At 41.2% G+C, this 27735-nt stretch overlaps 1 protein-coding gene across 2 annotated transcripts in view; it reads left to right on the top strand.

Moving 5' to 3' along the window:
* b4galt2 (UDP-Gal:betaGlcNAc beta 1,4- galactosyltransferase, polypeptide 2) overlaps window positions 1-27735 on the top strand; it is a 98384-nt gene that overhangs the window by 13868 nt on the left and 56781 nt on the right. For both annotated transcript variants that reach the window (XM_058066149.1, XM_058066147.1), the window contains exon 2: window positions 7170-7938. In XM_058066149.1, the coding sequence (XP_057922132.1) occupies window positions 7590-7938 (349 nt within the window). In that variant the 5' untranslated portion in view covers window positions 7170-7589. The remainder of the gene's footprint in view (window positions 1-7169; window positions 7939-27735) is intronic.

The following is a 27735-nucleotide window of genomic DNA, read 5'->3' as shown; positions in this document are numbered from 1 at the left end:
GAAAAAGCTCCAGACGATCAGGTGTAACATGGCCGATGCATTTTTGATGAAGAGCTGGAGGAGCTGGTGGGAGGTTAAGAGAAAGAGAGGAAGAACATCTGACTAAATGTTGTCTTTCTCCACAATCATTTTTTTCATGCGTCCTCCAGCATACTACTGGCCGCGGTCATGAGCCACAACTTGAAAACAATTTCACATTGTTGCCGCTCCAATGAGACAAAATGTCATCTTCCACATGAGCTGCTGGTGCACAATAAAGCCTGAGGGCTCTGCTGAGAACATCTGCCAAGTAAACATATAGGACACAACTTTAGGGACACACCTACACTACTTTCTAAGGAGATCCAATGCAAGCATTTTGTCTTTGCAAAGAATATAATACTACTTTTTTTTACACTATGATCATGATTATAGTGGTCTATATCAGGGGTTCTTAACCTTTTTGACGTGAGGCCCGATTTTTTTCAGTGCAGAGTGGCCCGGGGCCAATTAAATATTAACACTGTAGAGATTTAATTGATCACATTAATTTGTTTTCAATAATAAATCAAATCCATTCACAGTTGAACAAGCTAACAAGCTAAAACTAGATTGTTGCTCTTCCTCCATTTACAAAGACATACCTGATGAAGTTAGGATTGTACTTGGGTAAAATTGTAGTCTTTTGGCAGCGACTGGCACCACTTTTGTCTTTCATTTTTTTGTTTTAAAATCTTCTCCATTGCTAGCTGTAGTTCAATGTCTTCTTCTGATCTTCTGTGAGCTTGTCAAACAACTGACTGACACATTACCGCCACCATCTGGTCTGAAGCTGCACTGTAACTAATGGGTCTAATGGACTAATTCTAATGCAGGCTAATTTTTTGCCCATTTGAAATGAAAACCCTCTACTTCCTTTGGGTCTCTTTTTTCCAGCATATGTTTGACCAAACTATGAATGCTGTACCCTCACAAATGAGCGGTCTAGCCACTGCAGCCCAATTAAAATTTCACGATACAGATGTTTGTCTAGCTGGGCATGTTGTCGACACTGTTGCTTATTGTTGCTCGCCCGTTGGCTGGAGAAGCATATGTGTAGTAAACAGACTTCACTTCTGTACTATATTTAGAACTTTTCTCCTTGTTAAGGTTGCAGTTTTACAATGTCGCCTCATTCCCCCAATAACATGGTAACTAATGATGTGTCATTTGATGCCATGGAAGGGTCATTCATGTTGATGAGTCAGCATCAGCAGCAACGGTGGGTTCAGGATCTTGCTCAAGGATATGTCAATAGTGGAAGCAGTGTAGGGGTATGTATTATAGTAGTAGTAGTAGTATAGTATACATTACACAATAGTAGGGTTATGTGATTTGTCAGCAAAAAATGCCTTATGAGATATAACATGGTCATATGACAATGGTATATGAATGGGATTCACTGTTTTTCACAGGACTGCAATGCATCTGTGGCATTGGGTCGCCGGGGTGTGGGGGGGTTCTTGACATCATGGTCTAATTTGTGTCTGGCGATTAAAGCTAATGTACATTGTCATTGTACATCTAATATATCACTAAATTGATTATCTGGTGCGTTATAATGCGCCACCAATGCGCTCACTGGTTAGCGTTGCTTGACTTAAATCCCAAAGATCCCAAATATGGAGTGTGGACGCAGGCTCGAGCCTTGGCAGGGGGCAGGCTGGTCCGTGGCACGTGTGTATGATTTGACATAGACTTTCTTTCTTTATTGTCATTGCACAATAACACAGCAGTGAAATTGCCAACGAAATGTCGAGTTAATGTTGATTAATGTTAATGTTAATGTTGTTAATGTTGAGTTTTTATATTACTATTTCAAAAGCTTGTAGCATTAAAATGGTTACATATATACGTAAAGGCATACTGTAAATGACAAAAACATTGGTATGCCCCAAAGTTTGTGATGGGAGTACATTCACTCATCTAATCTGCATATTATGGCATCACCAGGGTCAGACATGTCGAGATCCCTGTCGCCACAATACCCACCAGGCTCATCAAACTGTCAGATCCATGGCAGAAAATAACGGAGAAGCACTGCTTTATGTGTTTGCAAGTGAGGGTGAACAAGCCAAATAATTTCCATGTCGCTTAATCCTCACTCGGGGTATCCTGGAGCCTATCCCAGATGAGGTGGAATGACTCCTTTGAAAGCATTGGAAGCATTCTGCAAGATTGAAGTCCCTGTTGTAGGCTCACACCAGCTCTGTGTAGTGCCAGCTCCGGCTGCGTCTACCAAACGGCGGAAACAGCGCAAAAAATTGGTCTGGGGTCTAGCTTATTTTTCGGACCGCCGTTGGATGACGCTGGAGCACTCGCATATCATATCATCATCAGGATCAAACAACAATATGAAGAAATTACTCAAAAGACACAAAAAAAAACAACAAAAATCAACGACAATGCAGCTCTGCAGGCAAATTTGGCTACTTCCTGTTTACAAGGCTAGTTATTGCGTGAACATTTGCTCTTGTGAACATGGTTTCCGCAGCCGTAGCGTACCAGAGTCACTGTGAGGAGCACTTTGGGGTTACACGTGATCCGGCAAAAACACTAAGTTTACAGTGGTTGTTTTTTAGAGCTGTATGAGAATTTTCAAGTCAATCCGACTAATGTGGTTTAATAACAGCACCGCCATGTGGTGTATTTATATTTGAAAATAACAGTGCAGGGGTGCTTGTTTTGACAAATGTCCACCCTTGTGCGTGCAGCAATAACAATACAGTAGCTAATCTCTTAACGTCTTTACTGTAACTGTTAAAGTGTGAGGCATCTATTACGTTGATGTGACAAGAGGAGAAGTGATGAAAGGACTACGTGAAACATTTCCTTCCGCCATGCCTTCTTAGACACTCCTTCAGCTTGAATTAAAATCTCCAATTTAAAGCTTTGACCTCAATGACTTGACTGCACTTGACTGATTTGATTCGTGCACACACGCACTCACATGCGCACACACACATTGCATGGCTAAAAATCCGGCCTGCCTGGCCTCCACATACGCGACGTAACATTGCACTTAGGTTTGAAGAATAATACATGCTGGTAGTGTTTGTCGTATGCAGCACCAGATTCAAGCGACTGTAATAATGTCAATGCAAAAGTCATCGCAGAGCTCGGCACTGTTATTTAAATGTAAATTTCACAGCTGTACAAAAAGAGATAAAGTTAAATACTCGAGAGGCCATCTTTATTCTTATACTCCTTAGTGAATGTGAACGGAAAAAAAAGACACCTTTTCATCTCATTTTGGTTACTTGAGGTTGCTACATTTTCAGCTCAGCTCTGACTGCAATTAAAATGACACATTAAACGAAAAGGTCCATTTCCACAGAGATATTATATTACCTTTTTAGTTTTATTAAAAAGTTGCAAGTGTGAGAAGTGACCTTTTTATTCTGTGAAATGCACCTTTGGGATGATTTCACAGTCAGTGTGTTGTTATTTTAGCATTTAAGTCCAACCTTTTGTCCACTTTTCTTTTGTTAACATCAGTTTGACTTAAATACAACTCTTTGGTCACTTACTGGCAAACATGGGGACAGCATTAATAGTTATCAAAGCTTATGATTCTTATGATGCTATTCATGTACATCTTTAATAAATTCGATACAAATGTGATGGTAAAAATGCAGCCGATTTCATAAGCATGATACTAATATGACAAGTTTGTTAAGAAAGGGAAATGATTGTACCGAGAAGACCAAAGAGTCACCGTTGGTATGCAAATGAGCCAAGACACCACATTTTGGTGGAAGGTAAGACAGAGCGGACTTGGAGCAAACAGAAAAGGTGACCCATTAGAAAACTAATGAACTAATGATAGGGCTGCACGGCGGTCGAGTGGTTAGCCCGCAGACCTCACAGCGAGGAGACCAGGATTCAATTCCTCCCTCAGCTATCTCTGTGTGGAGTTTGCATGTTCTCCCCCGTGCATGCGTGGGTTTTCTCCGGGTACTCCGGTTTCCTCCCACATTCCAAAAACATGCTAGGTTAATTGGCGACTCCAAATTGTCCATAGGTATGAATGTGAGTGTGAATGGTTGTTTGTCTATATGTGCCCTGTGATTGGCTGGCGACCAGTCCAGGGTGTACCCTGCCTCTCGCCCGAAGACAGCTGGGATAGGCTCCAGCACCCCCGCGACCCTCCTGAGGAAAAGCGGTCGAAAATGAATGAATGAATGAATGAACTAATGATGACTATTGACCATGACTATGACCAACGTTGGTTGGTTGTTAAAATCTAGATGTAGGATATTTTATTTCACTTTTCATTTGTATTGTTTGCGTGCCTCAGTGAAACTCAAGATCTAAAGGAGCAGGAGCTGAGTCTTCAGGTGGTACACCCAAGGTGAACAGGTCTGAGGGTAGAGGCCTGACAAAGTGCAATCCACTTCTCCAGGTTGAAGGCTGGACACACAGCTAACAACTAATGCCATGAACACAACACTGTTAGGAAAATAAATATAGTGCTAGCACATGATGTGTGTGAATGTGTGCTCGCTTTACATTTCATGCCTTGAACCGGCCCTGATAGAGATTAAAACTGAGAAATAAGGCCAATTAAACATAAATCCTTAAGACGCCGACTGACTTACATTTCTCCGAGTCTCTTTGTTTTCTTTCTCTTTTTTTCTCTTTGGATGAGATTCATGGGATGAGATAAGCCGATGAGAATACATATTTGGCTATTTGTGGTTGGCTGAAACATGTTGGCATCATACTTTTATCATACTTTGAGTTCCCATTATGCGTGACGTCTTTGACATCAGATGTGATGGGACAAAAATGTGCATGCTGGTTCAGATGCTTACGTTAGTTTTTGCTGAGATTGTTTATTGCATTGAAATGTGCCTGACACTCCCAACCTCCCTGTAAGTTTTGCAGTTAAGACTGCACTGTGAACAAATATGCGTTCATGTAAGGATTGAGAATGAAGGGCAAAATTCTGAGAAGTGTGCAATTTTCTTTTAAAAGAATGGGGACCAAAGGCACTATTTTCCCGTATAAAATCAGCTCTAACGTTTAATATTTAGAGTAGAGAAGTGAATGAGGTATCAAATGAAAGGTAACAAACATGTATACAAATCAAAATGCACCCGTTAGCTCCTGTCACAGTAAATGTTTTCCCTAGGGAACCATAGTGAGGAGTCTAGTGCCTGTCACTTTGTGGCCAATGTAGAATACGCAGCCCATAGGCCACACTTTGGACATCCCTAGTTTATATTCACAGGGGGAGTGTTAACAAGTGATTATGTCCATGCTGTGTTTTCATAGCACTATCACTAAATGACGCCTGCTATAAGCAGAGGCTGGATGCAGGGTTCCATAGTGGTGCACACATATCAAGTTGAGGAGGTGAGCTCCGGTGGCAAGCCTCTATGAGCGGCTTGATTCACTGTGTACAGACTTATTTCAGGAGTAAAATGTGAATTAAAGGGTGACAATGTGAGTGAGCAGCCCTGACAAACAGTGACCAGGAAAAGGTGGTCACTGTGTGTGACTGGCCAATCACAGAGCATAAAGAGTGAATACATAATGATGTTCCATCATCACGATTGAGTATAATGAAGAGCTGTACTCCTTTCATGCACATACTGGGCGAAAATGCATTATCTGTAACAAATACTTATCTACAACGAGCATCTGGCTCATCCCTAATTTATATGCTTGAAAATGCTCAATTTAGGTCAAGAATAATTAATAAGTAATTGAATATGCTTGAATATGCATTTTTTATTCAGCCACAAAACAATCATTAACTGATTAGAAATTAATTAAATAGTTTTTTTTACATTATTAAGCCATAGAATATATTTAAAAATTCTCTTAAAAATGTTGTCAATAATATTGATTATTTGTTGGACAATTATCATAATTATTATTATAATTTGTTATCGTGACAGGCCTAAATGGCCTCATTCCTCTCGTCCACTAAGTTTGTTTTAATGAAGATCAGCCTGCAAGTTTCTGCTGAGACAAACAACCTCAGCAGTGTGCAGCTTGGTAAAAAAAAAACTAATTTTTACCTTTCACTGTTTCCAAGGCTCAAATAACAAGTAAGGGTTTCTACAGGGATGCTTTCATTCTTGTTTTGCCAAACAGAAGAACTATTTCCACTGACCTTTTGTTTATCTGTGAGCAACAAAGCATAAAAAATAATGAGTTTGCTGCACAGACATTTTGTGATCCGCACTTCAGAGCAAGGGGTCGGCAAAGTGTGGCCAGCGAGTCAAATACGGTCCATGTACGTAGTTGTTTGGTCCTGTCGTGAACAGACAAGGAGAGCTTGGGGGAAGCAGAGCATGGGGGACGGCAGAGATCGGTTCTGGCCTACAGCGCACGCCCATATAAGGAAGCACGGCACTCTGTGATGTCACAGATTGCTAGTGTTAGAAAAATCTCCCTGAAACCAAATGTTCAGAGCCATCCCAAATTTCTTTCAGGGCTCACTTCCATATGTGCAAACCTCAATATTTAGAACTTTGGCATCGTTTAACATGAGAATACAACATTCTAGCTACATTTATAGGTCAGAAAAGTGGAAAAGCACAATACGTCCCCTTAAAGAGTTAAACCCACGGTTCGGATTGGGACATATACACATTAAAGCAAATTGTACATATTTCCAGCCTACATTAAGTGTAGAGGTGACTATAGGGGTGTTTTTGATATCTGATGTAAAAAAAAAAAAACATATTTACAGTAGAAGGCCGTAAACATGCTTTCTATGCTATAACTATGAAATATTCATCTATAAATAAGAAATCCTACTTAGCGAAGTCCTACTTCTTCTTGCATTTCTGATATTATCTATTCTGAACCCAACTGTTGAAGCCCCATGTCTTGCCAACAAGTGCTAGCATTTTAATGACTCCAGCATCACATCTTCATGTCTCTCCTCAGGGTTTGTTGTTTCTTACCTCATTGATTGTTACGCCGACTTCGCCAAAGCAACTTTTATTGTGGTTTATTTTTTTCCTAAATGCTTTCCAAGTTATTTGGGTGTGAAAATTGACAGCGGCGTGCTCTATATTCTGCAGTGTTATACTCTATAGTCCCTATTTTGCTGCACATTACCTATAAATTGTGTTTCCTTACATGAAGTAAATACAGAATTGTTTGTTTATCTCAATTCTTTTATTCAGGTGCTTGAGGAGATCCTCCAGGAGGTCTGGATCGTTTGCAAGACCCAGGCAGCGTTGGGATGACTTGACAAGTCGATGGAACCCCACGAGGGCGTTGTTGTCCATCTGAATGGCGCAGTGGCGCATGGCCGCATGTCACGTTGCCTTACAGTTGAGATAACGCACCTTGTTCGCCAAGTGCACAGTTGGGCCTAAAGACCATCTGGGATCAATGCATATGGAATTGTTTTAGGTCCTTGGACATGCAGGGACGCATCAGGACCAAACTGGATCACCATCAGTGACCTCATGACCCCTGCAGAGGTCAGATAGCTGGTAAGCAGTGAACTCCATATTCAAATCAAAGTGGATATTGACCACAAGGCTGTCGGGATGAGCGCATGATTGTTGCCGGTCACCCGCCGCTCATCATCCTCGGCCATGACCCGGCTGATGTTGGGCCGAACTCTGGAGCGCATCTGCAAAGGCGTCCTGCTGCTCTGCTTGCTCCACTTCCTCATTATGATGATCCTCTACTTCGACGTTTACTCGCAGCGCTTCGACCTGTTCAGCCGCTTCAACAACGGACGTAACGGCTCCCGGAATAACGGCAGCGGAGCAACAGGGAGCGGACATCATTTTTACTACTACAACATATCCAGGCCCAACGCCACATCAGCTAGCTTCTTAGCTGCGGGCAAACAGGCGGGGCCGAGTGTCCAGCCACAGACCAATCAGGCACCTTCGCCCAAGCCCTTGCCGCCATGTCCTGAGAACCCTCCTGGCCTGGGTGAGTCAGACGTTTAAAAATAGTCTACTTCATCTTTAGCATTTCATTACATGTTAGTCATTTTGGACACACGTAGAGCAGGGCTTCTCAAATGGACCTCCCTGTAATCCTCATACTGATATATATATTCCATTTCTTTAACAAATCTTAAAGTTTCCAGCACCGAACAGTAAAGACTGGAACAGTCCAAATGAATCAACCTTCACGGACCCTAGTCGGGTGTTCATTTGGGAATCCCTGCTCTACATGATCCATTTCTATAGTATTTGTCCCTTGAAAAGATATGGTGCTGTATATACTAAAATACTTGTTGAACAGGAAGCCACTTTGGTGTAATTCCTCTTAAAGTGAGTTAGTTGAAACAGGAGCATGGGCTTCAAAAGGACGCGCTTACCTCGCCCAGACGTCCCTGCTGCTTGCCGTCTAACGGCAGCTGCTCTTTCTCTTCCTGCGACTCCCGCCGCGTTTCCTGACACATCTGCTGGTGGTGGAGTGAGTTATGAAATGTGGCCTGCTGTGTGGCTGTATTTGCCACTTTGAATGCTTTTACATTGAAGCTGTTACCAGGAAGTGTTTACATCGGCTTGTTATTGTGAAGTCACTGTTCACTTTGGGGTAGGATCAAGAGATGATTGGTGGGTTGTATTGAAAGCTCCGAGTTTATAATTTTATAAATTGATTTGTCGAACAATTCCAAAAAAAGCCGCGATAAATTGACATGTGGCGGCACGGTGGTCTAGGGGTTAGCGCGCAGACCTCACAGCTAGGAGACCAGGGTTCAATCCCACCCTCGGGCATCTCTGTGTGGAGTTTGCATGTTCTCCCCGTGCATGCGTGGGTTTTCTCCGGGTACTCCGGTTTCCTCCCACATCCCAAAAACATGCTAGGTTAATTGGCCACTCCAAATTGTCCATAGGTATGAATGTGAGTGTGAATGGTTGTTTGTCTATATGTGCCCTGTGATTGGCTGGCGACCAGTCTAGGGTGTACCCCGCCTTACGCCCGAAGACAGCTGGGATAGGCTCCAGCACCCCCCGCGACCCTCGTGAGGAAAAGCGGTTCATTAAATAATGTCAGAAGACTAGAATTAAATGCATTGTGAAATAGAAATGATGAGTTGTGGACATCAGCATTTTGTTCATGTTCTGGTAAAACAAACGCTTATTGGCTTTTTCTTTTTTTTCACATTGGCTAAATGTTACAAACATTTACAAACAGTAGCTCTTGGCCATTTTTATTTTGTAAAAGTAGTTCTCACAGAAGAAAATATTAAGCGCAGCTATTAACATTACCACTCCAGAGAGATCCGGCCTTAAACCACACAAGGTCAACAATTTAGTGTTCCTTGCTCACAATCTGATGAATCTGAAGTGGCTACAGATTTGTGTATGGTCTGAGACTAGTCTGCATATTTTTGTTTATCCATTGTTTTTTGTTTACCTATTACCTTTGTTGTGTGTTTTTATTGAAGTGTTTTTTGGTTATGATTGTGGTTTTTATTTTAGTGTAATTATTGCTTTTTGGGTTTTTTTGTTGTCTTTTTTTGTTTTATTTATTACCAAATGTTCTCAAAAAATATCGTCAATAATATTGATTATTGACAATAATTTGTTGGACATGCAGCTTAGAGAAAACATTGGGGGTGACCAGTACAGGTCAATACGGTAGTTCCAATTGCACTCATTTTTTTAAACAAAAAAAATAATCCACTGATGTCAAGCAAAGGTCATGAAAGCATGGTTGTTGTGGTTTACATGTGCCCTGCGATTGGCTGGCGACCAGGGTGTACCCCGCCTCTCGCCCGAAGTCAGCTGTGATAGGCTCCAGCATACCACCCTAAAGAGGACAAGTGGTATAGGATGGATGGATTGATGGTTGGGGGGGGTTGAAATGGGTTTGGTGGGTGAGTGGGTCATTGAAGATTCACTGCAAATACTTTTGAATGATCCCTGAGGTAGAGGTGGTGGTTAAAGGTGTGGCCTGTACATGGAGTTGTATTATTCAGCTTTTTATAACTTCGTATGTAAAGCCAAATAGTGTTTTTCTCCGTGAGCTTTGTAACTCCCACCACAAGACAGATGAAGCTGTCAGGTCGGTTGGCCTGAAGCTGAAGGGGAGGTTCACTGCAATTCACTGCCAGGAATCAGCTGTCAGGCAAGGATTGAGGATTTTGGTATTCATGGCAGGCCCAGGTGTGCTCTTATAGCTAATCTCAGCCTTTTTCACTGATGGAGATAGAGAGGCCGCTAGGACCACTCTGATGATGAGCAGAGAGCCAGTGGAGCGCTGAGAGGTAGGTAAGCTGTTTCTGAATGCACACAGAGAGGATGGTATGCATGGAGGCTGAGGAAGTCATAGAACGGGGCAGAAAAAGGAAGTAAGAGCAGGCAGGGTTTGACTGCACGCACACACATGTGCCTGCTGCACATACACACTACATAATGGGTGGATGCAAGCCACTCACAGAGGCAGCACCTGTCAGCTGGAGTTCTCCTGCAGCCAAGTGTGCATGTGTGCGCACGCGCATGTGTGTATGAGAGCCTGAGCCTGCACATCAGCTGCTAAAAAGTTTGTCACTAAAAGTTTTTTAAAGTGGTTATAAGGATGCATACTGCATGTAAGTGATCTGTATTGGTATCGGTATCGACCGATTTCACTCATGGATTGGGATTATCGGTATCGGCACCATTAAATCCTGATCGGAACATCCCTATCATTCATTCATTTTCTACTGCTTTTCCTCACGAGGGTTGCGGGGGGTGCTGGAGCCTATCCCAGCTGTCTTCGGGCGAGAAGCAGGGTACACCCTGGACTGGTCGCCAGCCAATCACAGGGCACATATAGACAAACAACCATTCACACTCACATTCATACCTATGGACAATTTGGAGTGGCCAATTAACCACTGGGGAGGAAACCGGGGTACCCGGAGAAAATCCACACATGCACGGGGAGAACATGCAAACTCCACACAGAGATGGGCGAGGGTGGAATTGAACCCTCGTCTCCTAGCTGTGAGGTCTGCGCGCTAACCACTCGCCCGCCGTGCCACCCTACATATTATCATAACAAATGTAATATTAATCTAAAACAATGCATTCATCCCTATTGTGTTATACAACATGTAAATGAAATAAACCATAAAACACAATCATTAGCATTTTGTATCACAAAGTGTATAAAAATCTGCTAAAGACTAAAGTTCATATCATCAAAGTCGAACTTTTTACTGCAACAAAAGCTTCTAAAAGCTACCATCATCACAATGCATAATTGGACGTAGCATAAAAATACGATGTAGTTAAGCATCACAATATCTTCCCCCTTGCTGTGTGCATCCTGTAGCCTTTCCTTCCCAGCATGCATCTATGCAGCAGGCACCCCAAAGCTTTACAGCCGCAAGGCGACCTCCCCGCCCCCCCTCCTGTCTTCCTGTATTATATCCTGCTGTCACCCAGCCAATTAACTTTTTAAATGAGTGCAAAAAACCCAGCCTGTAGCTACCTTTTCATTGTTAATAGTTGGTCATGTTGTCATGTTAGCTAGCGGCGCTTGCCTTGGACGGGAACAGCAACTGGAAGGTTTTAGTTTTATACAAACACCCCCGCACTCTGTTCTTGTTGCCTGTTAAATGAGAACGTCGACACAGGTTCAGCAAGTTGCCATTGTGCCGAGCCATGCCTTGCACAGATCCTACTAGGTGGCAGCGGGCAGGCAAAATAGTCTCTGGTTCACAACCTCTACTGACATTTAGCGTTTAACATTTAACATTTATTTTTGATAGTTAAGAAATGTGAAATTTGATTGAAAGGGTTGGTGAAAGCAAAAATTGTGTGTGGTTTTTTTTTGGGGGGGGGGTTTGCTTTATTTGTGACACTTATCGAACGCTCGCTCAGTGGTCTCCAGTGTTTTTTCTTGTAGGAGCTACTTTTACAAAATGAAAATGGCCTAGAGCTATTCATTTTTGTAACATCGATTTCCATAGCTTACTTCAGGCCAAACAAACTGAATATGCTTGTTTTACCATTCATTCATCTTAAGTTCTTCCTTTTCCCACTCCCTTTCTAGCTTGTTTGTTTCCTGTTTATATCCATCCATCAATTTTCTATACAGCTTATCCTCATTAGGGTCGCGGGTATGCTGGAGCCTATCCCAGCTGCCTTCGAGCAAAAGGCAGGGTACACCCTGGACTGGTCGTGACCCAATCACAGGGCACATATAGACAAACAACCATTCACACTCACATTCAAACCTATGGACAATTTGGAGTCGATGATGAATGTGATGTTTTGAGCCGAGTAGGAATGATTAACGAGGTGGAATTTAGTTTTGAATTATTTGGAATTCAATGTAAAAGATCAATGTAGGGCTTTGATGACGTTGTAAGTTTGCTGTTTTACTTTGGCTTTTTGTCGTCGGTAGCTAAGAAAAAAACTTATATTAGAACTGCGATGAAAATACAGTATTGTCTTATACAAACTCTGTTTTTCCTTAAGGATTCTTTATTTATAAATGCAATATTTTCATAGTGGAGCATGTCTACGGCCTCCTAAATACAACTTGTTGACTGGTTGTGACCCAATCACAGGGCACATATAGACAAACAACCATTCACACTCACATTCAAACCTATGGACAATTTGGAGTGGCCATAGTGGAGCATGTTTTTGGAGTGTGGGAGGAAACCGGAGTACCCGGAGAAAAGCCACACACGCACAGGGGAACTCCACACAGAGATGCCCAAGCGGAGAATCGAAAGTTGGTCAAAACTTGCAGACCTTACTGCACTGCCTGTGCTATTCGTTTTCTCACAAACACACCATATGGTGGTACTGATATTACACTGATATTGTCAGTGTAAAATAAATAAAACCCTACAAGTCGAAACGACTTGAAATTCCTCACACAGCACAACACCCACTGACTTAAGGGTGTTTAGTCGAAATGTCACAAAACTTGGTACACATCCTTATTGCACCGACAAGCACTCATATGGAAAATGTGAGTAGGATTGCTTGAAAAACATATTCGCTATCCAGCAAAACATTTTTTACCAGGACACAGGTAGTTAAGTTAAGTTATTGACCATTTGTCTAATGATAATAACATTTTGAGGACATCTATGTTACTTCTCTGCTGCCATGTCTTCCAAAGTATTCTAACCACAACCCATTGGGGGCACCACAAAGTCCCATTTAACCCATGTTTGAAAATGATCCTATTTAAAGACAACGCTGGTGCACAATCACGTTGAGATAAACAATAATGGTCCATAAAGTGTATCTTTGGGCCCATAAGAAACAACATTAGCTTGTTTTTGGTCTCTCAATCAAGCCGCTTAACAAGGTTGTTAAAGCCTCGGGAACATATTGAGGATGTAACCATCACTTTTGGGAGGTAAAGGCCTCTTGACAACATAATGGCTACCATAACTTTGCTACAAAACGGCCTTTGCCTCCTTAGCACAACGCTCTTAATTTTCCACCTGAAAGTTCCAAGAGGGAGAATTTGCATAAAGTATTTATTTTGTTTCTTTTTGGTTTTTGCTACAAAGTTCATTGAAAGGTTTACGCAGCTCACTTCTAAAAATCTATGGTTCCTGCAGTTCCTGCATTATTGTTTTTTTATGCTGTGCTAATTGGAGACCTCTGAGATTATTTGATTTTGCAACCCACTCACTGAGACTCAGGTGTTAATTGAATAGAGTCATATTTACGATAAATTGTTATGTTATGTTTTGGCAACAGGTCGTCTGAGCCAAGATAGCTGAGGTATCTAAAGCAGGGGTGTCCGAAGTGCGACCCGGGGACCATTTACTGTGTTTTGATTGTATAATTTAACAATAAAACAGCAAAAACAGTAAGATCAGCAGTAATTGTAATGAATAAATTCAAAATATTAAGAGCAAATTGAAGTTAAATATTAAAGAAAGACAGTGTTTTTTTAAGTCGCAATATTATGAAAAGCAACAATAATGTTGTAATTTTTGGAAAACGGATTTAGTAGAATTTCCAAACAAAGTTTTTTAAAGCAAAGGGAAAAACGTCTTTTGAATGATGAGGCCCCGGTAATGAACAAGTAGGAGCATTTGAACAGGATTTATTAGAGAAAAACACAGGAGCTAACTTACAAACGCTTAGTCTAGTTCAGATCAATGCGCCTCACTGACTTACCGTCATTAGTAGAGACAGACAATGAAATTGCTGAGTGGGCTCGGCCATTTGTCTTATTTAGCCGCCCCAGGAAGGTTAGCTTTTATTTCTAAGTGGGAGGACGGCGAGGGAATTGCTCTTGCTTTGAAACAAGCGCGCCGCTGCTATACGCTTTGCATACATTCATTAGCCACCAACTTGCTGCTGCTGCTTCAGTTTTACGCTCAGCTGCTCACTGCTCCTTTAATTTTGTTTGGATAAACGGCATTGTTAAAGCGAGAATTGGTTTTAATTAACCAGCCTTCGATGATGAATGTGATGTTTTGAGCCGAGTAGGAATGATTAACGAGGTGGAATTTAGTTTTGAATTATTTGGAATTCAATGTAAAAGATCAATGTAGGGCTTTGATGACGTTGTGAGTTTGCCTCGATTATGCTGTTTTACTTTGGCTTTTTGTCGTCGGAAGCTAAGAAAAAAACTTATGTTAGAACTGCAATCAAAATACAGTATTGTCTTATACAAACTCTGTTTTTCCTTAAGGATTCCTTATTTATAAATGCAATATTTTCATAGTGGAGCATGTCTATGGCCTCCTAAATACAACTTGTTACATGATTAGAGCCCTCTAACCATTAAATAATACCCCTATATCCACCTTTACACATAATTCAGACTTGTGCGTTTTGCTATAAATGTGTGCACCTCGTGGACCTGAGTGATGTTGGGCATTCAGAGTCGAGTTCCCCCCCCCCCGTGGCTGTCATGACAGCAGTCTCCATTGCTGTCTGTTTGTTGGAGATACCCAGCAAAGGAACATGAAGCCTTCAAGAACATGACACAACAACATGAGGCGACCACAACAACAGCAGGACACTCACTTCAGGCGTGTACTTGTGGCTGGGATGACATCATTCGGGGGTTTGAGGACCCTCCAATAAAGAGAGGGCGTTTGAGAAAGCAGACACAAGGAGAGCCTTATATTGACCGGCACCCTCGTCTATGAGGAGGATAATACAAGCACAGGAATGTCAGTGGAGGAACCCACCCAACCACCGAAACCCCCAAAGGAGGTACAATCAAAGGATGCAGCTATTGAAAAGCGTGAGTAGGACACAGTCAACATTAGCCACGTTTACATGGACCCAGATATTCCAATTCCATTCGGGTTATTTGCTCAAATGGAAAGAATGTAACCTTTGTATACACCTCATTCCGAAAGAAAAGTGCCAATCCGAATAAATATATAATCGGATTCACAGGGGTGGAAAATCCTTTTCCCAATCCGATTGAGGTATCTTGTACCCGCTCAATCGGAAAGTTGTCAGACTGCGTTCTTCTTCGTGGTGTTTTTCTTCTTCTGTTGTTTATTGGCGGTTGGCAAGCAGCTTTCGTGTGCATTAGCGCCATCTGTGGAACAGAATCTAAACCCTTCTATACGCCATTCACAAGTCCAGTTTTATTAAAAAAGAAAATACATATCTATATAAAACATGCACCGAGCTTAATTATAAAATATTAGCAAGATTGAACTTTATCTTTTCCTGTTCTCGGGTGCGTTCTTTCAGCGAATGCTGAGATATGACGTAACACGCAGGTCGAGATGTTCTTCAATTTTTTAAAAAATGGAGGCGAGCAATCGGCACTGGACTGCTGCGGAGAGTTTGTTTTTGATTCAAACTAAATTTCAAGACTGGACGAACAAAAAACTGGCAATACGGAGTTATTCCAACAAGCCCTCACCTACAAAGCCCTCCACGATCTGACCCTCCCATATCTCACAGACCTCCTCCATCCACATAATCCCCGCGTCCCCTTCGCTCCTCAGACTCCAACCTCCTGGCACTCCCCTGTAAGACCAAGCTCCGAACCTGGGGAGACAGAGCCTTCTCCATCGCTGCCCCCACTCTCTGGAACTCTTTGCCCCACTCGCTCCGTGCTTGCCCTGACCTTCCCACCTTCAAAAAACAACTCAAAACCCACCTCTTTAAATCTGTTTTTAATGTCTAACCTTCTATATCTGACTGCTGTGTCCCGCCCCGCTTTTTTAACTGTGTACTAACCAATGAATGTTGTATTTTGGTGTGTCTTTTATTCTGTTTACTTGCTCTATTCAACTTCATTCTTTTGTAAAGTGTCTTTGAGTATCTTGAAAAGCGCTATACAAATAAAATGTATTATTATTATTATTATTAAGTGAAAGAAAAACTGGAGGAAGTCAGTATCACATGATGTTGGCGTTTACGCTTTACTGCGCATGCCCCATTGACTATTCTGGTTGATTATAATGGCGCATGTACGTAGACGCGCGATTGGAATATTCCTTTCCATGTATACCATTGCTTTCGGAAAGGTCATTCGGAAAGAGAAAAACTCCTCAGGTAAACGTGGCTAATGATTTGACAGAATCCCGGAACAAAAAAGGAGCATAGCAGAGAAAAAAAGAAGATATGAAGAAGAACACAATGCTGCAGCACCTCTGTTTACAGAGCGGAAATGGACAGCACACTACTCAGCCCTGACAATGACATCATGGGGCATGTCCTGCTGGGAAAAGGAGGATTTGGCATTGCAGTGAAAAACAACTTTGGGCAAAGCTTCGGCTTCACAAAGGAGGAAAATGATGGTAGAGGAGAAGGCTGTCTCTCTTGCCAAGCAGGGACAATGGGTGAGGTGGGAAGGTTTGGGAGAAGAAAGCTCACCTGGAGGCATCTCTGGGAAATGGAATCAAGCAGCTTCATCATGTGATGTTCTCCCATCCCCCAAAAAACCTTCATCAGTTTTATGGTGCTTTGTCACACCCATTCTGTTTTGGTCTACATTTTGCCTGTAATTTTGAGCTTGTAACCTCCAGGTTGAAGATGCAACACTCCAATGTAGGCTTTAATTATTTGTGTTTCTTTTCACACTTATTGCTGCTGTGTAATCAGGCTGCCCTCCTTCACGCTAATTATGTACGACAATGAAATCAGCTTTGTTGTGTAAGCATGTCAGCCCTCGAGCAAAACAAACCCTTAAGTTGTTGCCACCTGCGCTAATATTACAAATTATCAAAACAATGTAATTATTCACGCCGGAGCTCAGTTTGCGGTGTTTGGATTAGCATTGTGAGATTTGATATGGATGAGTTAAAGGGATTATGATCTATCGCTTGCTTTTTTTTGGTTTGTTTGCTATTTCAGCTATTCGGCTTTTAACACCTGAAAACACTCCGAGGATGTCTTTTATTCCGCTTCTTCTTCAAACCTGCATCCTAATCTACATCGGCTGAAATTAGCATCCATTCGAGGAACAAGTGAAGGCCTCGCATCATTTCAGGCGCAATGAGGAGAAGCGAGCCGCAGGATCAAATATCATCTTTTTAATGTGCTCTAAATATTCACTCCGGGGAAATTAGCGTGAGAGCGATTAGCTGATTGGTCTCTTATACGAGGGAATTTAATCTGTTTGGAATTAATTTTAGAAAATGCTAAACATTTGTAATGTTCAGGTTCATTCCTTGGCACATTTTCTTCGCTATTAGGAGTTCAAGTACCGATGCCCTTTGGCGGTCATTAGTCTCATTGTTAGGAACTACTTTGGCTGAAATGGCATCCAGTCATTACTGGAAAAGGTCCCGAGCTTTGCTTAACCTCCAATTTATTCATATTTAGAAACTATTATTCCCATAGAACAAGGCTTTGTTAAAAAAAAAAAAACTAATTTCAATTGAGGGCTGCATACAGAAAAATGGAAGAATGTGGGCAACAACTCTTCTATTATTTACCTTTTTGTTTATTAAACAAACAAAAATCAATACAAAAAGAGTAAAATGGCATTAATACTTGTATTAGTATGATCACTTTTTCATCTGATTTCAATGTTTCAACACTTCAATTTTTTTCTCATCATGTCGTTTTTTTATATCTGTATTTTTTTGTGATCCTATGTAATGCTTTTATGCATGCCTTGTTATGCCCTCTTGAATTCAACTTTATCATGGCTAATTTGTTCCAGACCCGACTGGGAAATGTGAATTTTGTAGAGCTATTTAAGTATAGCCTTCATTTTAGAATGAGGGATTACTTTTTTTCTAGTAAAAATAAGTTATTTTGGTTTAAATAAACACATCAAATCTTGTTTAAAGATTGTACAACATGCTAAGTGCTAAACGACAATGTTTAAACGTTCAGTTTATTTAACAGAATACTGTGAATGACATACTGTACTGTAAGTATGTTCATGGCAAATACCGACCAATGACTAAATGACTTGGTAAGCGACTTGGTATGCAGAGCGGCTGTGGGTTTGTGTGGAAATACAGCATCTTTGGGCAAGATAGTGAAGCCCCAGTTGGTCCTGATGCTGCGTCATCAGTAGGTAAATGTGTAACAGTGTCAAAGGCCTAGTGTCAGGATAAACATTTATTCATTTACAGTAGTATGCAATAGGTAGAGAAGATTGTTCAGAAAGTGGAAGGTTGGTCGTTCAGTCCCCGCTCTCTCCATTCTGTCACTGTGTATACCACTTTTTATCACTTGAAATCATAAAAATAATAATGTAAAAGAAAATAGTAAAGTTAATTGAGGTATATTTCAGACTAACATAAACAAATAAAGCAGTAAAAGTAGAAACATACTGCAGATATACAAAGAAACATAAAAGGATGCATACCTACACTAAAGGAGCACTGCATCTGCTTCATTTTTCTCAGGATTTTTATTAGTTTTGTTTCATTTGCACGCTGGTCTGATGTCATTTGTGGGCCAGAGTTTACCCCCAGGCCTTCATAAAAATGAAATTAATCTTTTCCAGGCTCACTGTGGCCTTTATAAAACCTTGTATTTACTGTACAGACAATGTTTTAGTGGCATTTCAACATATCTAACTGCCATACTAGAGTAACAATAAGCTAACCACTGTTGCTTTATGGTATACAATTTTCTTCTATCATGTTAACTGAATACTGAACAACCTAAACACTAAAGCATTTCATCTCGGTGTGGAGTTTTGTTCTCCCCGTGCATGCGTGGGTTTTCTCCGGGTACTCCGGTTTCCTCCCACATTCCAAAAACATGCTAGGTTAATTGGCGACTCCAAATTGTCCATAGGTATGAATGAGAGTGTGAATGGTTGTTTGTCTATATGTGCCCTGCGATTGGCTGGCGACCAGTCCAGGGCGTACCCCGCCTCTCGCCTGAAGTCAGCTGTGATAGGCTCCAGCATACCCCCGCAACCCTCGTGAGGATGAGCAGTAGAAAATGAATGGATGGATGCTGCTTAGCTGCTGTTTGACTGACGATCCAATGAAATCTCCTTGATTTCTCATGAATTACTTGTGAGATATTCATGATTGCCCCATAGAATGTAAGACAGTCTCCAGTCTCTCCTCCCCGCCACCCCCAAGCCCCCACACAGACGCACACATACAGTACACAGTGAAAAATCAATAGAGTGAACAACCCAGTGAGCTCCCCCGAGCTACTAGAGGCTGCCAGTTTGTCTTTTGGCTGATCATAAAAGTTAATTATTCATGCTCCCCGACATCTTGCCCGGACCTTAAAATAAAGTAATAACCTGCCAAAAGTAAGTTCAAGAGTACATTTTTTATTTTTATTGAGGATTAAATTATTATATAGTTAAAGCCAACCACCACAGTTTATAAAGTAAACACATTGGAGGAAATATTTTTTTAAAGCTGGGTAATCTATCTATACTCTATTATAACTTCTAAAAGGTTATTCTTTTATTAATTATTCTTATTTTTATTTTTCATCTTAAAGGGGACTTCACAGTGGACGAGTTAGCGCGTAGGCCACACAGCTAGGAGACAGAGCTCAGTTCCACCCTGGGCCATCTTTGTGTGGAGTTTGCATGTTCTCCCCGTGCATGCGTGGGTTTTCTCCAGGGACTGCGGCTCCAAATAGTGAGGATAAGCGGCATAGAAAATCAATAGAAGCTGCTGTTTGACTGACAATCACATTGTGAGCCTGGAAAACTCACCATACTTTATATGCAGTATTTAACATGCTACATGCCAGATAGTTTCGTGGTATGTGTTGCTAGATAAGTTCTACACATTATTGTAGTACAGATAGAAAAAAGTTATTTTTTAACGAAAACAGTAATTTTTTTCACATTTTTGTAATCATTACCGGTATATTTATATGCATAAAAGCTTTCTGCCATTATTTTTATTAGTATTGCATTTTCACATGGTTCTACTGTCCTATATGATGTCCAAATGTAGTTCCGTAAAATATATTTGTATAGAATTACCACAGCTTTAAGGTTCTAGAAGAGGTTGCATCCCAACTGCCTTCCCCTGCTGGTTGGATAAATTTCCCCTCCCGCTGTGACTTTTTCCTCCCTGTGGATGACGACTGACAGTCACCTCCCATGTTGTTTAATCTGAAATTAGCATGTGTGATTTGTGTTGCTGGTGATGCTGGTGGTGAGGTCAGAAAAGGCCGAGATAGTTGATTGGAATCCACAAAACGGAAATAGCTTCCTAAATACAGCCTTTGAGTGACAGCAACTTTAAGCTTCTGTCATTTTTAATATAAATATGCTAAGTGTGTGTTTTTGCAGCACGGTGATGGATGACACTGTTGGAGATCATTCTGAAACCAGATGATTTATATGTGTGTGTGTGTGTGTGTGTGTGTGTGTGTGTGTTTAACTTGGAAGAAATCCTCCTCATCAATCTCCTGTCCATCTCCACGGACAACCCTGCCCTCTAATTCATACCAATGTACAGCCTTCACATATAGATGCATTTGCACAGCAACACTTTCGTTATCTTTCCTGAGAGAACTACCAACACTGAACTGAAATATGTACGACTGTATGCATCTCACATGGAGAATGTTAGAACCGCTGCAAATGTTAAAAAATAGCATCTTATGCCAGTGATTTGTTGTTCAGCCAGGATTTGAAACTAGAAAACCAAAAAAGCCAAAAAAAAAAAAGAATATATTGGCAGAAGTCGTGCCTTTAATGTGCCCACCAGCAACAGCATGGAGCTGTAAATCATCTCCTGGATGATGATGGCTATCTATTGGATCTATTGAAGGTCCAGAAGAACCTCCCGTGGATGAGACTCTGCACTCGATTAAGAAGTTTTAATGTTTGAGGGAGATAACAAATGGAGACCGGACAGTAATCCCTCGTTTATCGCGGTTAATTGGTTCCGAAATCGATCGTGAAAAGTGGATTTCTGCACAGTAGGAGTCCTGATTTATGGAATGGAATATTTGGAATAGAAAAAAATATAAGAAAATAAATGGAATATTTTAGAAAAGCAGTTTACGACCTTCAAAATATACCCTATAGGTATGAACTAACACCCCCATAGTCACCTTTAAATTCGTATTACCCAATATAGTAGACATTAATTGATTCATTTTCTACCTCTTATCCTCATGAGGGTCGCGGGGTATGCTGGAGCCTATCCCAGCTGTTTTCGGGCGAGAGGCGGGGTACACCCTGGACTGGTCGCCAGCCAATCACAGGGCACATATAGACAAACAACCATTCACACTCACATTCATACCTATGGACAATTTGGAGTCGCCAATTAACCTAGCATGTTTTTGGAATTTGGGAGGAAACCTTGCATTTTGATGATTTGTTTTCAACGGTAGCATCCTCCTTGGTCGTATCCTATGAAGTCCACCCTGGTTCGAACAGCGGCTGGTACAATCTGAACGTCATTGTTCTGTATCTTTGCTCTGAAGGTAGGGGGATGAGGTATTGATTCAGTGGGTGGTTGATATCCTGTGCCATGTTATCGGCCTTGCGAAAGATGGACCTGTTGTTTAATTTTGAGAGGGTGGGTGTGGGGAGACTGATGATTTTAGCGGCTGTGTTTGTGACACGTGTGAGTTTAGCCCGGTTGGTGACAGAAAGCATTGAGTGAACGGTACTTTTTGGTTTTATTGACATTAATCTTGGGATGGCTGTCCGTGCACCACTTGGTGGAATGTGTGACTGTGTAATGATAGTCGCTTTTTTCTGGGGAAAAATACCTTTTCATATTCAAGTTAATGGGGCTATTTCTTCCAGACATCATAAACCTATACAGGTCACATTTTAAATAGCATTTGAACAAATATAATGTATAAATCTCTGGATATGACAATAAATTGTCTTAAAAATAATAAGACAACCCATCTTTTCCCAGAACAAATTCATGAAAAAAATAGGTAATGAAGTTTGTTATTTTTTTGGGTTATTAGGTTAGCTTTGTATCACACACACACACACACACACACACATGGCAATACAATGAAGCCAGCAAAACTACAGAGTTCATTATTATTTATTGTGTGATTAATTAATTAAGTTTGGAGGTTCCTCCATCTTCTCCATACCTCTTCTTCATACCTCTTCTGGAAAGTGGTTCCAGTGACAAAAAGTGCCAAGAAGGGTAAATACGTCAACATTTCAGTACACATGTATCACAGAAGATATGCATTTCAATGTTATTTTTCTCTACGAAAACATTGTGGTTTACCTAACCTCAGGTTTTGGTGTCATGAGCACTTTAAGTGACTTGTCAGCTCGCCCTCCGGCTCCCATTGTGACAGAAGAATTAGCGTTAGCGTCACACACCACTCAGCTGGTCAAGCAGCATGACAAGTGGCATGTTGCCTCTAGTTTTCTCCTCTAACCCTTCAGAAATGGTGCTGAAAAGGGTCCAACATTCATGTTTCTCAGGGTCTGTGATCCACTACGGTGATTTACCTGTATTTAGGTCAGGCCTTTATCATCCCTCCCCTTCTCTCCTCCACTCACTTGAGCTTCGAAAATGTGAGGCGTGCTTTCACATGGATCGGGTCCATGCCACAGGGGAGAAACTCCCTGGAAACTCCCTGGCAGTTGGTTGTAATGATTGGTAACAGCAGGAGACAAGAGTAGAAGTTTGGAGTGGATTGAGTGCATTGTAGTGCAGCGTCCTCTGACGTCTTCTTTGGTACCAGTCCAGCTTGGCTTTGTTGTTGTTTTTGGCTCGCAATGATGACCAGCAAGGTGGCAGGAATAGTTACACAACAGGAAGTACAACAATGTGAGTTTATTAATGATGCTCTGAATGTCTCAACCTCTGGGTTTTGGTACTCTGCCATTTTTGGACGAAAACCATCTGCTTTGGAATTGATCTGTGTGGTCTTGTGCTCTATTTAGGTGGGGATGCAGGATCTGCCTCCCAGCACTTTGGACTGGGACATGACCATCTGCGTATTGTTCCTGTGCCATGACTCCTTTGTCCCAGGCTGTTCTGTTTCTCCCTCTGTTATCCTACATTACTTACTTGCTACAAAAATGGACTCTTTTAAACATTTATGAGCGTTAACATTGCAATTACCTTCTATGTACTTTCTGCTACACATCACTTCAGACAATGGAGGAGGAGAAAGACTGTATGACATTAGCGGACTGTATTGAATCTGTATTCCTGAGGGGGTTTTGTTGTTTACAAGTTCTGTGTCAATGTTAAATTCCTCAAGGGGCAAAGAGGCAAGCCATTAATCACAGCCACAGAAGGTTTATTTGAAATAATCACAGGCCCATATTTTCATTGTAGCAGCTTACAAAAACAATCTTAATACATTTGATACTGTAATTAAATGTAATCAAAAGAGAAAGATGAAAAAAAATTAAACCCAGGTGGTTTTTTGTTGCTGCTATGTTGAATACTAGAACACTAGAGACAGACACGGTCTAATTTCCCGGCGCAGCACAGGTGGCACAGCGTTGGGCGCACCCCACAAAGTGGTAATTTCATCCAGCGCACCACTGTGCGCAGCCAAGTTGGTAATTTGGTAGACTGTGCCGTGCCGAGATGGGCGCACTCGGGTGGGTGTCCACATTTTCAGCTTGGCGCAGTGAAGATTTTGTGACAAAATAGCGTTCAAAGATCTCCAGCCTCGACCTGTTGTGTTCTCAGTGAAGGCGAAGCGCACCCAGCGCAGTGCTAAATTGGCTGACAGGCGCAGAGTGCACACACGTCACTAAAACCTCACAGGCAGGTTTTTGAAGGCAGTGTCAGGCACATTTCAATGCAATAAACAATCACAGCAACCGCCACTGAAGTTGGCCCTGCGCATTTAAAGGCAATGAGACCCGTTCATTTGACTGGTGTGGCGTGGGTGCGCCGCGCTGCGCCAGACTGCGCTGCTCACGAAAATTGGTAAGTGCAATGGCCACACCCCGTTGGCCCACAGCCATCCGCACAAGGCAGACGCGCCTCGCCTGTGCCTGGTCTACAAAAATAGAGCCCATGGTCTCACAATCAGATAGCATAGAAACACACAGTCAATGTTCCCACTGTACTACATCACGTACATCACTGACTGTAGCTTGATTAGTGTTAGAAACCTCACCCAACTGGTCCAATTAGATTCTTATCAGTATATGTGTCCATCCATCAAGCCACTCATCGACATAGGAATCTTAGGAATCATAGGAATCTACCAATAATGTATTTCATCAACCTTATATTCATTATCTGTTATCCAACCTGCCATAATGCAGCCATTTATCCGTCTACCTAATGCTTCATCCTACCATCATTCAGCCAGCTATTATCTGTCTACCCAACCTTAATCCAATCACCCGGCTATCCATCCATTCATTCATCCATCAACCTAGTTAACCTGTTACTATGCATCCATCCATCTTTCAGTATATCCATCCATCTCATAACAACTCATCTACCCAACCATTGATGATTGATCCAGTCTTTTTCCCATCATTGACCTACTCAGCCTGTTGTCATGGCTCCATCGGCCTATTTATCTATCATCTACCATCCACCTGTTCATCTACCCAACCTTTCATCAATTCATTATTTAGCCATCCATCATCCATTCACTCAAACGTCCTATCATCTGTTCACCCATCATCCAAATAATTAAGATACTATCATGACGCCATGAAGCCATCAACGCAGCTGCCAGTACTCCCTCCACCTATACAACCTTTCATCTATCCATCTATCTACCTAACCGTTAATTAATCCATTCACCTGACCTCAATTACCCAACCTTCTATTATCCGTCTACCTAATCCTTTATCCATCCATTATTCAACCATCCATCGTGATATCCATCCATCCACCAAACCGCCTGTCTTTCACCCATCCATCCATTGTTCTCACAGTCCATCCCTAACCTGCTTCCATCATTCGTCCATCTTACATTCGATGGACTCTCCCATACATCTTTTTTCCCCCAAGGTGGTATCGTATAGCTATCCTATTTACACATTCACCTATCCATTCGACCTTGCAACCTTTTGTCCACCCATCTATTTTCTAGCTTCTATCTTGTTATATCAATCCATGCATCCATTCATCCGTCAACGACCTAACAATCTACCCAACCTTACGTCCACCCTTCTTTCTGTCCGTCTATCCCAGGGGTCGGCAACCTTTATTATGAAAAGAGCCATTTCACCCCCTTGCTCACTAAAGAAAAATAGCCTGGAGCCGCAAAACATAGTATGTTTAAAACAAAATTGGAGGGAATTTGGGGCTATCAAAGTAGTTCAGATAAGAAAAAAACAAGTTGGAGTACTCTTGCTAGTATTATATTAAATATAAACTTACATAAATATATGTGTAAATTACTGTAAACTTACCTGATACCTGAAGTTCCAATGTCGCTGTTTTATATGATCTCTAATTTATTTTTTAGAATTGTCAAATAGCTTTGGGAAAGTATGAAAAGTATTTATAAAGTATTTTCCTTAATGTTTACCTGTGAGAGAGAACTGAATAGCATCCTGTCTGCTCATCCTTGTACTCATCCAATCACCAGTCAGAACTCAGTCAGGATGCATTCATGGACTCACACAAAGTTGGATTTTTTAAAACTCATTACAAAGACATGCTTTTTCCCCACTGTGGTGTTAAAAAATATTCAAGCATTGCAAAGGGAGCCACAACAAAGAGGCTGAAGAGCCACATGCGGCTCTGGAGCCGCGGGTTGCTGACCCCTGGTCTATCCGTACATGGACACATTTATCTACCCAACTTCCTAGTTATCATTTCATCTTCCCAAACTTTTGCTATCCTATCCTTCATTCATCTCGGTCTATGCAAATGTTAGCTTTAGTTGTCTATTTGCATGGATTGGCAGCAAAACAACAGCCTCATGTACAATATCTCACAGGTTTGCTTCGTGTGCTCCACTTCCGCAGTTTATTTCTGGATCACTGCTTACATTTCTCACCTTGTATATGCAAATATTTTACATCTGATTGTTGTTTGTGAAATGTCGTAGTCGTCTTCATCAATCTCCTTTCTTCCGACCGGTCGCACTACAACCTCCATACATGCTATTTTTATTATGACTTACTTTTGTGTTTGTGTCAATGTGCACGTCAGCCGCCTGAAGTTGAGGTTCTTAAAAGAGGCTTCAGGACAAAACCAGAAATGTGTTGCACGTAGACAGTTTGATGTATTTCATTATCGACCATGTCATCAATCTTACATCATATTCAGATTTTCCTGCTGCCGTGTAGCCATGTATGGGCTTACATTTTTTTCTGTTATAATTAGGCATGTGTCGGTTTCATGGTAAAAAAAAAAAAAAGTAAAAAGGTTTCAAAACCACTACATTTTTCATCATGTAACACGGAGTCTTAAAGGAAAACTGCACATTTCTTTTAATTTTCTATCCAAAATATGGAAACATGACCATACATGTCTTTTCTATACGTTCCTTATAGAGAATATCAGTTTGCATGAGGGAGCTAAAAATGCACATTATACAACTCACCTATTTCGGCTATAAAGCCCTGTAAAAAAACAGCACTTTATTGTTTTATATATACAGTACATGCTGTGATCATGCAGTAACAGGTACATTCATGATAATATGTAATACTTACAGAATTTTGTTTACTACTTGTCATTGCAGATTTTGTGAGATTTTGGACAAATGAGGATCCAGAAAAAAACATTGTTTTTAGTTTGACTGTATGGAGGCAGACTAAATCGACTGATGTTTGACGTCTTTATCATTAAAAGTGCAAGAAGCAAACATCCATATAAGTAAATATAATGTTTTATATCCTTCTATCAGTGCAATCGACTGATTATCTTTTAAACTGTGTTAGATTGATATACATTATGTTGTCAGGAATGACACCTATCAATGTAGTTGGATTTAGTTGGATTATAGGAATATAAATCGATACATCGATGTAGTAGATGAATTGTTACACCCCTACTGAGTTGACATTTCATCTGGAGTATCCACGTTCCTTGAGGCAAGGCTATCCTTTATGTAGATACGCTTCATGTTGTTGGCTGCCTAATGCTGTATGCATTGAATAAGGAAACTGAAGTAGATTGGATTTAATAATCTATTACAATCCTTGGACAGGAAAAGTTCCAGATAAACGAGTCTTCATGCTTCAGCTTTTGTGCAAACAAGTATAGACCTTGAGGCTTTGGTATTGATAAGCAGGGTAACATAGCTAATGGTACAGATTCACCTGGACTCCTCCCAAACATGTCTTTTTTTTCCCCCCTGAGTTGTGCGAGGAACAAGTTGGAATTTACCATTGTACTGGAATGCAGCGTAAGACAGCAAGAGCATCAATGTGACTCAATAATAATGAGCTTCTCCGTTCTTCTTCTACTTCACCAATCACAAA

This window comes from Doryrhamphus excisus, chromosome 3, assembly GCF_030265055.1.
Source record: "Doryrhamphus excisus isolate RoL2022-K1 chromosome 3, RoL_Dexc_1.0, whole genome shotgun sequence".
Lineage (NCBI taxonomy): Eukaryota > Metazoa > Chordata > Actinopteri > Syngnathiformes > Syngnathidae > Doryrhamphus > Doryrhamphus excisus.
The sequence above is the reverse complement of the archived record's forward strand: the minus strand, read 5'-3'. Positions and strand labels throughout refer to the sequence as shown.